This window comes from Schistocerca cancellata, chromosome 7 (assembly GCF_023864275.1).
Source record: "Schistocerca cancellata isolate TAMUIC-IGC-003103 chromosome 7, iqSchCanc2.1, whole genome shotgun sequence".
Taxonomy (NCBI): Eukaryota; Metazoa; Arthropoda; class Insecta; order Orthoptera; family Acrididae; genus Schistocerca; species Schistocerca cancellata.
In genome coordinates, this window is record NC_064632.1 from 210,152,491 (window position 1) to 210,169,854 (window position 17,364).

At 42.7% G+C, this 17,364-nt stretch overlaps 1 protein-coding gene across 1 annotated transcript in view; it reads left to right on the plus strand.

Moving 5' to 3' along the window:
• LOC126092438 (DNA-dependent metalloprotease SPRTN-like) overlaps window positions 1-17,364 on the plus strand; it is an 87,032-nt gene that overhangs the window by 31,913 nt on the left and 37,755 nt on the right. Inside the window, exon 4 of the mRNA XM_049908038.1 lies at window positions 3,301-3,409. Within this exon, the coding sequence (XP_049763995.1) occupies window positions 3,301-3,409 (109 nt within the window). The remainder of the gene's footprint in view (window positions 1-3,300; window positions 3,410-17,364) is intronic.

Below are 17,364 nucleotides of genomic sequence, written 5' to 3' on the forward strand. Positions count from 1 at the left end.
TACATATCATGTTCAATTGTACATGTGAGGAATTTGGAAACTAGATTCTAAACTAATATGTCATTGCCTTATTTATGACTGTTTTTCACTCACAAGCAGAATTAACTTGATGGGGTCCTTCACCTCTTCCCATGTTGTTCTTATCATTTCCCTTCTGCATCTCCCTCTCTCCTCCCTCTCCTCCCTCTCCTCTCCTCCCTCTCCCTCTCCTCCCTCTCCCTCTCCTCCCTCTCCTCCCTCCCTCCCTCTCCTCTCCTCCCTCTCCCTCTCCTCCCTCTCCTCTCCTCCCTCTCCCTCTCCTCCCTCTCCCTCTCCTCCCTCTCCCTCTCCTCCCTCTCCCTCTCCTCCCTCTCCCTCTCCTCCCTCTCCCTCTCCTCCCTCTCCCTCTCCTCCCTCTCCCTCTCCTCCCTCACCCTCTCCTCCCTCACCCTCTCCTCCCTCACCCTCTCCTCCCTCACCCTCTCCTCCCTCACCCTCTCCTCCCTCACCCTCTCCTCCCTCTCCCTCTCCTCCCTCCCCTCTCCTCCCTCTCCCTCTCCTCCCTCTCCCTCTCCTCCATCTCCCTCTCCTCCCTCTCCCTCTCCTCCCTCTCCCTCTCCTCCCTCTCCCTCTCCTCCCTCTCCCTCTCCTCCCTCTCCCTCTCCTCCCTCTCCCTCTCCTCCCTTCCCTCCCTCTCCTCCCTCTCCCTCTCCCTCTCCTCCCTCTCCCTCTCCCTCTCCCCTCCCTCTCCCCCTCCCTCTCCCCCTCCCTCTCCCCCTCCCTCTCCCCCTCCCTCTCCCCTCCTCTCCCCCTCCCTCTCCCCCTCCCTCTCCCCCTCCCTCTCCCCCTCCCTCTCCCCCTCCCTCTCCCCCTCCCTCTCCCCCCTCCCTCTCCCCCTCCCTCTCCCCCTCCCTCTCCCCCTCCCTCCTCCCCCTCCCTCTCCCCCCTCCCTCTCCCCCTCCCTTCTCCCTCTCCCTCTCCCCCTCCCTCTCCCCCTCCCCTCCCCCTCCCCCTCCCCCTCCCCCTCCCTCTCCCTCTCCCTCTCCCTCTCCCTCTCCCTCTCCCTCTCCCTCTCCCTCTCCCTCTCCCTCTCCCTCTCCCTCTCCCTCTCCCTCTCCCTCTCCCTCTCCTCTCCCTCTCCCTCTCCCTCTCCCCCCTCCCCCTCCCCCTCCCTCTCACTCTCCCCCTCCCTCTCACTCTCCCCCTCCCTCTCCCTCTCCCCCCCTCCCTCTCCCTCTCCCCCCTCCCTCTCCCTCTCCCCCTCCCTCTCCCTCTCCCCCTTCCCTCTCCCTCTCCCCCTTCCCTCTCCCTCTCCCCCCTCCCTCTCCCTCTCCCCCCTCTCCCTCTCCTCCCTCTCCTCCCTCTCCTCCCTCTCCTCCCTCTCCTCCCTCTCCTGCCTCTCCTGCCTCTCCTGCCTCTCCCTCTTATTCCTCCCTCTCCCTCTTATTCCTCTCCCCCTCTCCCTCTTATTCCTCTCCCCCCTCTCCCTCTTATCCCTCTCCCCCCTCTCCCTCTTATCCCTCTCCTCCCTCTCCCTCTTATCCCTCTCCCCCCTCTCCTCCCTCTCCCTCTTATCCCTCTCCCCCCTCTCCTCCCTCTCCCTCTCCTCCCTCTCCTCCCTCTCCTCCCTCTCCTCCCTCTCCTGCCTCTCCTGCCTCTCCTGCCTCTCCTCCCTCTCCCTCTTATTCCTCCCTCTCCCTCTTATTCCTCTCCCCCTCTCCCTCTTATTCCTCTCCCCCTCTCCCTCTTATCCCTCTCCCCCCTCTCCCTCTTATCCCTCTCCCCCCTCTCCCTCTTATCCCTCTCCTCCCTCTCCCTCTTATCCCTCTCCCCCCTCTCCTCCCTCTCCTCTTATCCCTCTCCCCCCTCTCCTCCCTCTCCCTCTTATCCCTCTCCCCCCTCTCCTCCCTCTCCCTCTTATCCCTCTCCCCCCTCTCCTCCCTCTCCCTCTTATCCCTCTCCCCCCTCTCCTCCCTCTCCCTCTTATCCCTCTCCCCCCTCTCCTCCCTCTCCCTCTTATCCCTCTCCCCCCTCTCCTCCCTCTCCCTCTGCTCCCTCCCCCCTCTCCTCCCTCACCCTCTCCCCCCTCACCCCTCTCCCCCTCACCCCTCTCCCCCTCACCCCCTCTCCGCCCCTCTCCCCCCTCTCCCCCTCACCCCTCTCCGCCCTCTCCCCCCTCTCCCCCTCTCCTCCTCACCCCCTCTCCGCCCTCTCCCCCTCTCCCCCTCTCCCCCTCTCCTCCTCTCCCCCTCTTGCCCCCCCACTCTCCCCCTCTCCCCCTCTCCTCCTCTCCCCCTCTTGCCCCCCACTCTCCCCCTTTTGCCCCCACTCTCCCCCTCTCCCCCCTCTCCATCACCTCTCACCTCTCACCTCTCCCTCACCTCTCCCTCACCTCTCCCTCACCTCTCCCTCACCTCTCCCTCACCTCTCCCTCACCTCTCCCCTCACCTCTCCCTCACCTCTCCCTCACCTCTCCCTCACCTCTCCCTCACCTCTCCCTCACCTCTCCTCCACCTCTCACCTCTCCTCCACCTCTCACCTCTCCTCCACCTCTCACCTCTCCTCCACCTCTCACCTCTCCTCCACCTCTCACCTCTCCTCCACCTCTCACCTCTCCCTCACCTCTCACCTCTCCTCCACCTCTCACCTCTCCTCCACCTCTCACCTCTCCTCCACCTCTCACCTCTCCTCCACCTCTCACCTCTCCTCCACCTCTCACCTCTCCTCCACCTCTCACCTCTCCTCCACCTCTCACCTCTCCTCCACCTCTCACCTCTCCTCCACCTCTCACCTCTCCTCCACCTCTCACCTCTCCTCCACCTCTCACCTCTCCTCCACCTCTCACCTCTCCTCCACCTCTCACCTCTCCTCCACCTCTCACCTCTCCTCCACCTCTCACCTCTCCTCCACCTCTCACCTCTCCTCCACCTCTCACCTCTCCTCCACCTCTCACCTCTCCTCCACCTCTCACCTCTCCTCCACCTCTCACCTCTCCTCCACCTCTCACCTCTCCTCCACCTCTCACCTCTCCTCCACCTCTCACCTCTCCTCCACCTCTCACCTCTCCTCCACCTCTCACCTCTCACCTCTACCTCTCACCTCTACCTCACACCCACCCCCTCTGCCCTCTCCCCCCCCCCCCCCCGTGTGTGTGTGTGTGTGTGTGTTTGTGTGTGTGTGTGTGTGTGTGTGTGTGTGTGTGGGCGCGCGCACATGCACATTGAGTCTCCTACAGTACTGATTAGCTGTGGAGAAACACTTACATAAGCTACTGCATGCAGACGTTTTCATAATATATTTTTATTCCAAATCATTTTCCAGATGTGCTGGTGTGTGTTGTTATGAAGGGAGAGGTGGTTTATGTTCCATTCGTTTGAGTGCACCATTGTTGAAATTACGCCCACGGAAGGATCTTGTTGAAACATTACTTGTAAGTATTTTAATTTTTATTGTACTTATTCTAAGTTAAACCTTTGTTAAAATGTATTCCTCGCTGTTGCACAGCAGAAACTTTAATATTGAGAGACTGCAATTTTCTTTTTATTTATTTTATTATTATTAAACAGTGATAGATGAGTTAGTAGACTCAAAAGATTTGTGAAGGCTGAAAAAATAGGCACTTATTGTTTGTAAGTGATATATTGAATACCTAATTGTAGACTGGTTCATTAAGGTATTCAATGTAACGTCAGACTGTCTTTTTTAGCAATGTATACATACCAAGTGAGTCATCCATTTGCATAATTTATTGCAGGCAAAAGAATAAAGTTTTCAGGAACCACAAAAACTTTTATTTCTTACTGTAAAATAGTAAGGACCTGCCTTCTTCAGAGAAGTCATAAAACCTGCTCTCCATCTTGCAATAAACTTTGAAAAGTCTGGAACTTAAACTCTTTGGGAATAATGCATTTTGCAACTGTTTTAGGTACAAAACAGTTTGAGGCAGTATTTTTCTGTAAAGATGAAAACACAATTCACTAATTGTTACTTTCCTATTGACTTACATTAAATGTTACATGTGTTGTATATTAGGAGTGGATAAAGGTGTAAATTGAAAAATTATACTGTACTGGAACTTAAAATTTCATTTCCAACATCAGATTGAAAAGAATTATTGCTTTCATCAAACATAATTAACTTTATTTCATTCAACACATATATGTGAATAACTCGTTACTCTCTGACAAAATATTGTAGATCAGTGAAGTGGCTCAATTGCTGAAGTTTGCTGTTTTTCTTACAGTGGTTTAACTAAAGAAAATAAGACTTCAGTTTTTCATCCAGTCTTTCTCATGATGTTTAAAAATCAGTTTGTTCATATCTTGAAGTTTTTTTCCTTTTTTGAAAGTAATTTCTTCTTGCACTGCTGATGGTGCTATTACAGACAAGTGTTAACCATGTTTCAGTATGCTTTTCGCTTTCCTGCGATCATTGTTGTAGACTGCTTCACCCTTCACGACACAGTTTTTTGATTTCGTTCACTTTATTATGATTCCTTTGCAGGGCTGAAGTTTGAAATGTCAGTTACCAGGTTCTCTGAGTACCCTGGAAACTGCTCCCTTCATGTGCTCTACAGGTCAGTTCATTCTCAGCCAAATCAATGTTGTGTGCCATCAGCAAAAAGCAAACTATGTTCTTTTTATTATGCATTTATGACTGAGAATCACTGTAAATTGAGTTATTTAATTAGTAATGTGTTTCTGATCAGCCTTCTTAATGTCACCCATAATTCATCAGAAAACTCTTACCAGTTGGGACAAATGAATGCCCCACTACAGGAAGTAACAATGTCATTTTATTTAGTCAGGAGAGAGATTTTGAGCCAAAGGATTGCAAAGCATGTCAGTGTTTCTTCTTGTTTTGACCACTGCAGCAATTGACAGTGTGCTTCACAGAATGTTAATTCCTTGGGTCTATGATTGTGGACCTGTGGCACAGCGCTGCAGCTGTTTGGTTAGAGCAGAGATGGATAAATGTCTGTTTTGTAATGCTATTTTATCAGCATGAAAGAACTTTGTGTGAAATTAGTGATCACTTTTTGATGCTGAGGAAAGTTAGGCCAAACTCCTCAAGCTAAATCAGTAGTAGTTCATGTAGATATGTCATTTCTTGAAAATATTACCATTATTTTTAAGAATTATGTGGTTGATTTTACCTCTTCCTTGTAATGTATCTACAGGGAAAGAACCATGTCATCCACATTGTCAGTGCAGTGAGAGTGATTTATCACATAACTTCTAAAACAGCCAAACAGCCTGTTCCTTCAGCAATGAAGAATTTGTTAAAAATAGTATTTTGCTGCTGTTGCAACACTCTTGGGTTCAGTGACACTCTCCATTTTTGAAACAGTTCCTCTTTCACAGAGAACACTTTGCAGATGCACCAAAGAAATGGTGATGTGGAAATACAACTGAAAGACAAAACTAAAGATGTAGTTGTTTTTTAGCTTTGGATGAAAGCACAGATGTAACAGATGTTGCTCAACTTGCTCAATGTGTGAGAGGTGTTGGTGCTGAGTTCAGTGTAGTGTAGCAGCTCCTTGATCAGTACCAGTATAGCTATGGCAGGTGACTGTTTTCTTGGTTAGGAAACACTATTGTTAAATGTGACCTTTTTTGTTAAAAACTTCCATTGATTGTGACAGGTGGAGCTTCTGCAATGATTGGTCAAAAGTCTGGTGTCACTGCTTTGATAGGAAAAAGATGAAAGAAGTTGGTATCCATCAGGAAATATCAGTGATATACTGCATTCTACATCAAATAAATCTGCTGGCAAAATGTGCCAAAATAAGTGACATAATCAACATTGTTGTAAAAACCATTAATAAACTAAGATTACATGGCTTGGGACTTCGGGAGTTTAAACCTTTCCTGGTGGAGGTAGAGTGTGATTGCGGCATGTTCCAGATTTTTGTGAAGCATGCTGGGTGAGTTGAGGTGCTGTTTTAGAAGATTTTTCAACCTGTGTAAACACAACATTTTTCATGGGCATGAACAAAATACCAGTAAAAGAATTTGACAACCCCCAGAAGAGAGTAAATCTTCCATTTCGAACTGATGTTAGAAAGAACTTGAATGTCTTGAGTGCAACTTTACATGGTATACATAAACTGATTACCGAGGCTTTTGGTGTGATATTGGGATTTAAGGAAAATTGATGTTGTTGGTAAAGCAACTTTCAGAAGGTAATTTGTGCATTTTTTTTAATGTTGCACTAGTTATAGGTGAAAGGAATTTAAAAAAAGTAGATACTGAATTAACATTTTGATGAATTTGTTACGGTGCTGCAGGCTATGTTAGAAAACTTGCCCAGTAGATTTAGTGACTGAAATTGACTTTAAATTGATTTTAGTATTTTTATGACACCTTTTGCAGTGGTGCCTCATGGAATTCAGTTGGAGCTCATTGACTTTCAGTGTAGTCCTATGCTCCGGGAGAGGGTTTGCACTGCAGAAAATATTGAAATGTTTATCAAAACTTTTCTTGAACCGTTGCCACAGCTGTTTTTAATAGCTGCTAGAGTCTGCGGTATATTCAGAACCACATATTTGCGTGAAAGTGTTTTTTCAACAATGAAATTAATATCCAGTATCTGACTGGAGCTATGGGTACGATGACCAGTAATCTCACTTAAAACATTGAGACTCTAGCAAAAACATTTAAAGATAACGGTAGAGTGAAGAAGATAAAAGTTTCCTTTTCATAAGTAGCAGGTCAGCTCCTAACTTAACAGTTCTCAGTCATGTATTATTCGAGAGGAATTCCACCTTATACTGGACACCTTTTTTTTACCCAGATGTGTTTCATCACTTTTTGTGTCATCTTCAGTGGGTTTATTTGTTTATTTCCTTTCTGAAAAATTGTTGTTACCTGTTAACCACTAAAGAAACGTTTGCTACAAATTACATTTGTGGAATGAGTGATTACTGTCACACATTTAACATTAGTTTGCATACAGTCGTGGTACTCTATGTTGCTCATTTATGATATGCCTAAAGATTCTAGTTCTATGGTAAATTTAAAAATAAAGTGGATGTGTACATTTGTTTATGTAGCTCACATGAAGCTATTGGTTGTTTGTGCTGCTAGTTTTAGATCTGCTACACAATTTACAGCCTGTCATCTGCAAACAGCAAACTATGTTCTTTTTATTATGCATTTATGACTGAGAATCACTGTAAATTGGGTTATTTAATTAGTAACAGCCTATACCAAAAATTAACAACAGAAGAAAAGTATTATATCCAAAAATCAACAGCCAAAGGAAAGAAAGTACTAGAAAGTATTAAATGAATACACATCACTGTGTAATAAAACCCTCTTTGCCACAATTGAACTACTGTATAAATAACCCCTACCAAAACTGCACACACACACACACACACACACACACACACACACACACACACACACACACACACACACACACACACACCTAAACGTCACAAACTTCAACAACACTTCAGATCTGCATGCCACATCTAAAGCAAATATGTCACGAAACAAATGAACATTACACAGACACAACATCATGTAATGGTGGCGAAAACTCTGTGCTTGATAAACATATCTTAGAAAATGCATATGTAACAACAGCAGCAAAAGAAATATCATGTTACCTCGATACAAACAAAGTAAAAAATGCCACAATATAAAAAAAAACTGTAAGTAACATTCTAAATGACCTGATATATAGCAATCCTCAGTTGGAAATGCCTAACAAACAGAAAATAAAAAAGTTGTGCTATTTGCAGATGTCAAGCTGTAAATTGTGTAATAGATCAAAATCTGCCAGCATAAATAACAAATAGCTTCGTGTGAGGTACATAAAAAAGTAGGCATCCAGTTTATTTCAAAATTTACTGAGAAACTAGAACTTTAGACATATTGTAAATGAACAACATAGAGCCAATTTTTCTTAGTAAATATGGAAATACAAGCTGCAGCATTGACAAGATGATTACATAATGTATGAAGTTAACAGCTGGATAATATAAAAAACTGTTTTCATTGCTTATCACTTTACATCTAAGCTATATTTGTCACCAGGAAATTAAGTTGATAAAAGTGATATTTTATTCTCTTTTTCTTGAACCTCAAGTGGCAGACAGGCACATTAAAAAAGCCTGCTAGGTATTATTTAGATTTCAGATTAAGTCCTTCATCAGAAGTTGACAGCTGCCATCCTGGATTTTCCATAGTTTGAATTAATGAACAATGTAATGCATTCTAAAAACAAGACACTTGGAGTACTCATCATAAGAAATGTTATGAAAGTAATCATACTTGTTTTGAGACATCAATCTTCTGACTGGTTTGATGTGACCCACCATGGATTCAGCTCCTGTTCCAACCTCTTCATTTCAGAGTAGTGCTTGCACCATGAATCTTCAGTTACTTGCTGAATGTATTCCGATGTATGCTTTCCCCCTTTCTTACGCTCTACAGTTCTTTCTAGTACCATTGAGGTTATTGGCTGTTGCTTTAACCCATTAACTGCTCTGGATGTGTTAACACGCGTGCCTTTGTACCTGTCCCTGCTTGCTCTGAATGTGTTTATGCACGCCAGCAGTCCTTCTACCTGGTACTCTAAATGTGTCTTAACAGTCCACCTGATTTTCAACATTCTTCTGTAGCACCACATCTCAAATGCTTAGATTCTCTTCTGTTCAGTTTTCACACTGTCCATGATATACAACCACACAATGCTAGTCTCCAAACATACATTCTCAGAAATTTCTTTCTGAAATTGTTTGAGACTAGTAGACTTCTCTTAGCCAGGAATGCACTCTCTGCCTCTGCTCGTCAGCTTTTTATGTCGTTGTTGCTTCATCTGCCAGGGTTATTTTGCTTCCAAGGTAGCAGAATTTCTTAACTTCATTTACTTTTTGACCACCAATTTTCATGTCAAGTTTCTTGCTCCTCTCATTTCTGCTGCTTCTCATTACTTTTCTCTGTTTCCAGTGTACTCTTAATCCATATTCTGTACTCATTAAACTGTTCACTCCCTTCAACAACTCCTGTAATCATTCATGACTTTCAATAGGGATAGCAGTGGTATCAGCGAATCTTATCATTGATATCCTTTTGCCATGAATTTTAATCCCACTCTTGAATTTTTTATTTCTGTCATTGGCTTCTTCAATATATGGATTGAATGGCTGGGGCAGATGACTGAATCCCTGTCTTATACCCTTTTTAGTCCAAGCACTTCGTTATTGGTCTTCCAGTCTTATTGTTCCCTCTTGATTCTTGCACATGTTGTATATTATCCGTCTTTCCCTGTATCCAACCCCTAGTTTTCTCAGAATCTCAAACATTTTGCAGCATTTCACATTGTTGAACACTTTTCTCTAGATCAGCAAACCCTGTGAGTGTATCTTGATTTTTCTTCAGCCTTGCTTCAGTTATCAATGAAAAAGTCAGAATTGCCTCACTGGTGCACTAAGATTTCCAAAAGCCAAACTATTCATCATCTAACATGTCCTCAAGTGTCGTTTCCATTCTTGTGTATATTGATATTGTCACTGTACTGGATACATCAGATATAAACCTGATAGTGTGATACTTTATGCACCTATTTGCCCTATCTATTTTCGGAATTCTGTGGATAATATTTTTCTGGAAGTTGGAAGGTACAATGCCAGTCTCATAAATTCTGCACACCAGATTTAATAGTCATTTGGTTACCATTTCCCCGTCAATACTTTTAGAAATTCTGTTGGAATATTATCTGTATGTTTTGCCCTACTTGATCTCAAGTCTTCCAGGGGTCTCTTAAATTCTGACTCTAATAATGGGTCCTCCGTGTCTTCATTATCAACTCCAGTTTCTTCTTCTATCAAGTCACCAGACAAGTACTCCCCCTCATAGAGGCCATCAGTGTAGTCTTTAAATTTTAGTTACATGGTAAATCACATAAATCTAAAGGCTGTCAATTCAACTTAAGTACCTAAGTATTACAGTTAAAAACAACTTAAATTGGAATCCATCACACAGAAAATGTGGAGAAGGCAAACCAAAGACTGTTTTTTATTGGCAAAATACTATTGGGAGACTTCCCAGATGGGTTTGATAGAGGAAATCGAAAAAGTTCAAAGCAGGGCATCTTGTTTTGAATTACCACAAAATAGGGGAAAGAGTGTCATGGATATGGTACAGGAGTTGGGGTGGTAGTCATTAAAACAGAGGCATTAATCATTGTGGCAAGATCTTTTCACAAAATTCAATCACCTGCTTTCTGGTCAGAATATGAAAATATTTTTTTGATATATAATTGACAGACTTAAGACCTACTATTCATAACTTCATCATTTAGTGGCTGTGGCTATTTCTGTATTCTGCTGATAAGAGCACTTGGAGAAAAGATCCAGGGTAGATATGGGAAATTATTTCCCTATCTCTCTTCTTTTTGTCTTAGCAAATGTGTTAAAGTAGCCACTGCCATACTACAAATAGTTATTGTAACACCTGAGATAATTTTGAACAACCAGTTTAGTTTTCAGCATGGAAAAAATACTGTAGATGCCATAATTAACTTTATTTTGATTAACTTTGTTTAGATTAACACCTCACTAGGCAAGAATTTCTGTGACTTTAGAAAGCCCTTTGACTCAGTAAAACATGCCTCACTAATTCACAAACTAGATAATTATGAGGTTAGAGACAGTGCGTTACAGTAGCTGATGTCGTATCTATGTAACATGAGACAGAGGGTAATTATCTTCTCAAAAGGAGAACAATGATACAAGGTAGCCTTCTAGGCTGTATTCTCGATCCAGCAGTCAAAAGGACAAGAAATGCCACAAAAATAACATAGGAGTGCAATATGAAGCTTCTAGAACTGGATCTAGATAAGAACTTATTACATGTCATCAGGTGGTTATAATTAAACTTGCAGTGTTCTGAGTGCTGCAGGGTGGGCTGTCTACATTGCAGAACACTGGAACATTATAGGTATCTTCGTTAATTGGTGCAGTCATGGAGTACGTGGGAAAAAATAATTATTCCACAAAATTTTCCACCAGGTGAAAATACGGTGCTGCAAGCAGTTACACTGTGGTGTGGGTGCAGGAAAAGAGGAGAAATGATCAAACACGTGCTAAAAATTGTTGTGGCATGTTTATCAGGATATGGTCACAAGTTGCAACATGTGTTCAGCATCGTCTCCTGACTCAATTATGTGCTGTATTTGTAACAAGACATGGTCAACAGTTACCCACATCATATACAGTGTAATCGGAGCAGTATGTCACCATATGATCCAATCAGGTAGAACCTCAATACATTCCTGGTAGATGTAACCTTTCAGATATCCCCACAACCAGGACTCGCATGGATTTAGGTCAGGGATCTCGAAGGCTGCAAGTGTTGAAATTGTACAGAGATGATGTTGTCATTACTGAAGGTTTCTCGAAACAAATCTTTCACCTGGCAAGCAACATGTGGTGCCGCCAATTCTTACATGAAAAAAAATGGTGTGGACACAGTTTCGTTCTTGCAAAGCTGGTCTTTATAATGTGTGTACGTCACTGTTCAGCTTACAGGCCCACAAGGTGTCATTTCCTTTAAAAAATCAGAGAGAATGAAGGATCTTGTGAAAAAATCACACCACTCGGTTGCATAACCTGGGTGGAGTGCATCTATATAAAGTGTGCCTCATCCGCCCAAAGAATATACCCCAGCGACGCTATTCTTTCCTTGTGTACTAAAAAATGAGGGGCAAAGTCAAGGTATTGTAACCTATGTTGGAGCTTCATTTAGTGTACATTCTGTTTCTTGTAGAGGTACTGGTGTAAAATGTGCCAGAAAATCTTGTGAACCATTGATCTGGGGAGAGACAGTTCCTGTCACAGCTCAAGCACTGGCTGCAGAGGGCATGTACTGCACAATTGGCTACGGCTATAGCAACAGCAACTTCTACAACTACTGCCATGGAATTGGCTGCATCCTTTTTTCTGCTGCACCACGTAGGCATTGTTTCTGTCTGTGATATTTCCACAATACAAGGCTGTTGTTGTTGTTGTTGTGACAAAACAACTTCATCAGGAGTGCATGGTCTTTCTTGCCAATAGCCATTGTGTTTTGTGTGGAAAACTTCAACATTCTTAACCTCTTTACCCAACAGTCACTTCTCAAAATCAATGTGCATCACCAAGCAACAGATAGTCCACTCATCAAAACAGGAAACATTTCACATAATGACTACTTATAGTGCCATATTTTCACTTGGTGTCAGAAAGTGAAACTATTATTTTTTCCACATACTCTTCGAGTGCACCGATTAAGAACATACCTATGATGTTTTAGCATCCTGTAGTGTATACAGCCTGCACTGCAGCATTCAGAACACCATCAGTTTAATTATAATTGTCCAGTACATTGAGTTAAGCATAGAGCTTTACATTTATAATGCAAATATTATTCATTGCCATTGATACAGGGAAGACTGCGTACCATAGCTATTTTAAATGAGTAATTATGTATGATATTTTTCGCTGGAGAAGTTATAGTAATGCATTGCTCCAGAAATGTGCAGCACACTCAAGTCAGTCATGCTGTCGACTATTTAAAACCATGGAACTTTCAACATCCCCTTTGTATGCCTATGAGATAACCATATACAACAAATAATAATTATTTTCAGTAAATCAGTTTGATAATTTGTATAACACAAGAAATGAAGATAATATGCGTCCTGTTCATCAATTAAAATTATATGGTGGCTCCCAAATAAAAGAGCATGAAAATACTAAACAACATGAAAGTTAAGAACATTTGAAATGTTACCATGAATAAAAAAAAAATAGGCATGCAGATAAGCTACTACAAACAGCATAGTGAATGCATTATTGTGGCCAAGATAGACGCGAAGCCCACACCTACTACAGTAGTACAAGTTTATATGCCAACTAGCTCTGCAGATGATGAAGAAATTGATGAAATGTATGATGAATAAAAGAATTATTCAGGTAGCTAACACTTGGTTCAAGCATCATGAAAGACAGTTATATACATGGAAGAAGCCTGGAGATACTAGAAGGTATCAGATTGATTATATAATGGTAAGACAGAGATTCAGGAACCAGGTATTAAATTGTAAGACATTTCCAGGGGCAGCTGTGGACTCTGACCACAATCTATTGGTTATGAACTGTAGATTAAAACTGAAGAAACAGCAAAAAGGTGGGAATTTAAGGAAATGGGACCAGGACAAACTGATTAAACCAGAGGTTGTACAGAGTTTCAGGGAGAGCATAAGGGAACAATTGTCACAAATGGGGGAAAGAAATACTGTAGAAGAAGAATGGGTAGCTCTGAGGGATGAAGTAGTGAAGGCAGCAGAGGATCAAGTAGGTAAAAAGATGAGGGCTAGTAGAAATCCTTGGGTAACAGAAGAAATATTGAATTTAATTGATGAAAGGAGAAAATATAAAAATGCAGTAAATGAAGCAGGCAAAAAGTAATACAAATGTCTCAAAAATGAGATCGACAGGAAGTGCAAAATGGCTAAGCAGGGATGGCTAGAGGACAAATGTAAGGATGTAGAGATTTATCTCACTAGGGGTAAGATAGATACTGCCTACAGGAAAATTAAAGAGACCTTTGGAGAAAAGGGAACCACTTGTATGAATATCAAGACCTCAGATGGAAACCCAGTTCTAAGCAAAGAAGGGAAAGCAGAAAGGTGGAAGGAGTATATAGAGGGTCTATACAAGGGCGACGTACTTGAGGACAATATTCTGGAAATGGAAGAGAATGTAGATGAAGACGAAATGGGAGATACAATACTGCGTGAAGAGTTTGACAGAACACTGAAAGACCTGAGTCGAAACAAGGCCCCGGGAGTAGACAACATTCCATTAGAACTACTGACGGCCTTGGGAAAGCCCGTCCTGACAAAACTCTACCATCTGGTGAGCAAGATGTATGAGACAGGGGAAATACCGTCAGACTTCAAGAAGAATATAATAATTCCAACCCCAAAGAAAGCAGGTGTTGACAGATGTGAAAATTACCGAACTATCAGTTTAACAAGCCACAGCTGCAAAATAGTAACACGAATTCTTTACAGACGAATGGAAGAACTAGTAGAAGCCGACCTTGGTGAAGATCAGTTTGGATTTCATAGAAATATTGGAACACGTGAGGCAATACTAACCTTACGACTTATCTTAGAAGGAAGATTAAGGAAAGGCAAACCTATGTTTCTAGCATTTGTAGACTTAGAGAAAGCTTTTGACAGTGTTGACTGGAATACACTCTTTCAAATTCTAAAGCTGGCAGGGGTAAAACACAGTGAGCGAAAGGCCATTTACAATTTGTACAGAAACCAGATGGCAGTTATGAGAGTCGAGGGACATGATAGGGAAGCAGTGGTTGGGAAGGGAGTGAGACAGGGTTGTAGCCCCTCCCCGATGTTATTCAATCTGTATATTGAGCAAGCAGTAAAGGAAACAAAAGAAAAATTTGGAGTAGGTATTAAAATCCATGGAGCAGAAATAAAAACTTTGTGGTTCGCCGATGACATTGTAATTCTGTCAGAGACAGCAAAGGACTTGGAAGAGCAGTGGAATGGAATGGACAGTGTCTTGAAAGGAGGATATAAGATGAACATCAACAAAAGCAAAACGAGGATAATGGAATGTAGACGAATTAAGTCGGGTGGTGCTGAGGGAATTAGATTACGAAATGAGACACTTAAAGTAGTAAAGGAGTTTTGCTATTTGGGGAGCAAAATAACTAATGATGGTCGAAGTAGAGAGGATATAAAATGTAGACTGGCAATGACAAGGAAAGCGTTTCTGAAGAAGAGAAATTTGTTAACATCGAGTATAGATTTAAGTGTCAGGAAGTCGTTTCTGAAAGTATTTGCATGGAGTGTAGCCATGTATGGAAGTGAAACATGGACGATAAATAGTTTGGACAAGGAGAATAGAGCCTTTCGAAATGTGGTGCTACAGAAGAATGTTGAAGATTAGATGGGTAGATCACATAACTAATGAGGAGGTATTGAATAGAACTGGGGAGAAGAGGAGTTTGTGGCACAACTTGACAGGAAGAAGGGACCGGTTGGTAGGACATTATCTGAGGCATCAAGGGATCACAAATTTAGCATTGGAGGGCAGTGTGGAGGGTAAAAATAGTAGAGGGAGACAAAGAGATGAATACACTAAGCAGATTCAGAAGGATGTAGGTTGCAGTAAGTACTGGGAGATGAAGCAGCTTGCACAGGATAGAATAGCATGGAGAGCTGTATCAAACCAGTCTCAGGACTGAAGACCACAACAACAACAACAACAACAACAACCTAACTGGGAATTCTGTTCTGCACTTGGTGTCTTAGTGAGAAAAGTTTAGTGGAATCCTGGAAAACTGGCTTTATGGGAAATACTCTGATAATGTCCATGACATTAATAATTAATTAATACTGTTAATAATAGTAGTTACTTCCCTTGTAGAGTAAGTTTGTGATTATTGTAGTCAGGTTTTTAACATCTTCTTATTGTAGTAGCGGAACTTAGAAAAAGTAAAATTTTACCAGGAGTGAGAAGTGTGGGCTTTGCCGTAGGTTTGTGAGTAGTGGATTGCGGTGTGAGACTTGTTCAAAGTATTTTCACTGAGGGCAATGCAGTGGGGAAGACAGTGGGCATTCTGGTGAGATCCTCTCCTGGAATTGCAGGTTATGTAGCAAGAGTAAGTTGATAGAGGAGCAGGAGCGTAAGATCTGTGCCCTTCAGGTGCAGTTGAAAAACACGCAGGAGGAGCTAGATAGGATGAAGAGGGAGAAGGGGGTTGGGGACTGAGAGCTGGCTGTTGGCAAGAGATCTGCTAGGAGAAGAAGATTTTCAGATAGTTTTACTATTGGTGTTTACAATAGATATGACCAACTGTCAGAGTCTAGTGGAGGGGAATCTCTAGTAGCTGTAGATGTAGGAAGTATGCAGCAGACCTCAGTAGTTACGGTGGCTATAACAGTTGCAAAGTCGAAGAGGAAGAAGAAGGTTATGCTGTTAGGTAGTTCTCATGGCAGAGGTGTAGGCCAGCAGTTGCCGGAAGTGCTGGGGAGTGAGTACCAGGTCACCAGCATTGTGAAGCCTAATGCAGGATTGGCTCAAGTGACTGTTAACATAGGGGGGTTATGTAGGGATTTTACTAAAGAGGATCAGGTAGTGATTGTGGGTGGGGCTGGTAATAGTATTGATAGGGATGGGGAGTATGACATGGATGGTGACCTGGAAAAGATAGCCACTCAGACTGGCAACACGAATGTGCATTTCGTGGAACTGTTTCAGCATCACGATCGGCCTCATCTTAATACAGCCATCAGGCGTAATAACATGAGACTTGTGGGTGCGCTGATGACAGAAAGCATGGGTCACATTTCAGTGGTGTCGGTGGAGTCTATCAGCAGGACGGGTTTCACTAGACATGGCCTGCACCTCAACAGGTATGGGAAAGGGAGGTTGGCAAAGCTTATAGGTGACAGCATAGGTGGGGATGGTGGGATCACTCATGGGAAAATTCCTGCAGTAGTGGGTGTTAGAGCTGCACCTTTTTTAGATTGAAGTCAGCTGATAGGTATTCCTGCTTAAGGGAAGTCCCTCTAACAAAGGGACCACTTTTGACAAAGCTTAGGTATCCGAGTAATGAGGGAATTAGTATATTTCATCAAAATATACAAGGTATTAGAGGTAAAGTTAGTGAACTGCTTATAAATGTTGACTCTGAAATTATTGGTATATCTGAACACTTCTTAAATAAGGAGATAATTCAGAGGCTTCCTTTACCAGGATACAGGTTGGCTGGCAGCTTTTCGAGGAGCTCTTTGCGGTGTGGGGGAGTAGCCATGTATGTGAAAAACAGCATCCCATTTGAGTCAATTGATGTTTCAAAGTACTGCACTGAAAAGGTGTTTGAATGTTGTGCAGGTGTGGTTAAATTTAACGGAGCTAAACTTCTAACTTTTTATTTATAGATCCCCAGACTCCCATCTCACAACATTTTTGCTAAAGCTAGAGGAGGTTCTTGGTTCCCTTTATAGGAAATACAAAAAGTTAGTTATATGTGGTGACTTCAATGTCAATTGTATAAGTGATTGTGCAAGAAAGAGGATGCTGGTAGACCTCCTTAATTCATATAATCTTATGCAAACCGTATTCTTTCCAACGAGAGTGCAAGGGAACAGTAGAACAACCATAGACAACATTTTTGTTCATTCCTCATTACTAGAAGGGCATTCTGTTAGCAAAAAGGTGAATGGCCTTTCAGGTCATGATGCACAAATTTTAACTCTAAAAGATTTTTGTGCTACAACACGTGTTAAATATAGTCATCACTGTTTAGGAAAGCTAATCCAGTTGCTGTAGAGACCTTTGTAAACCTT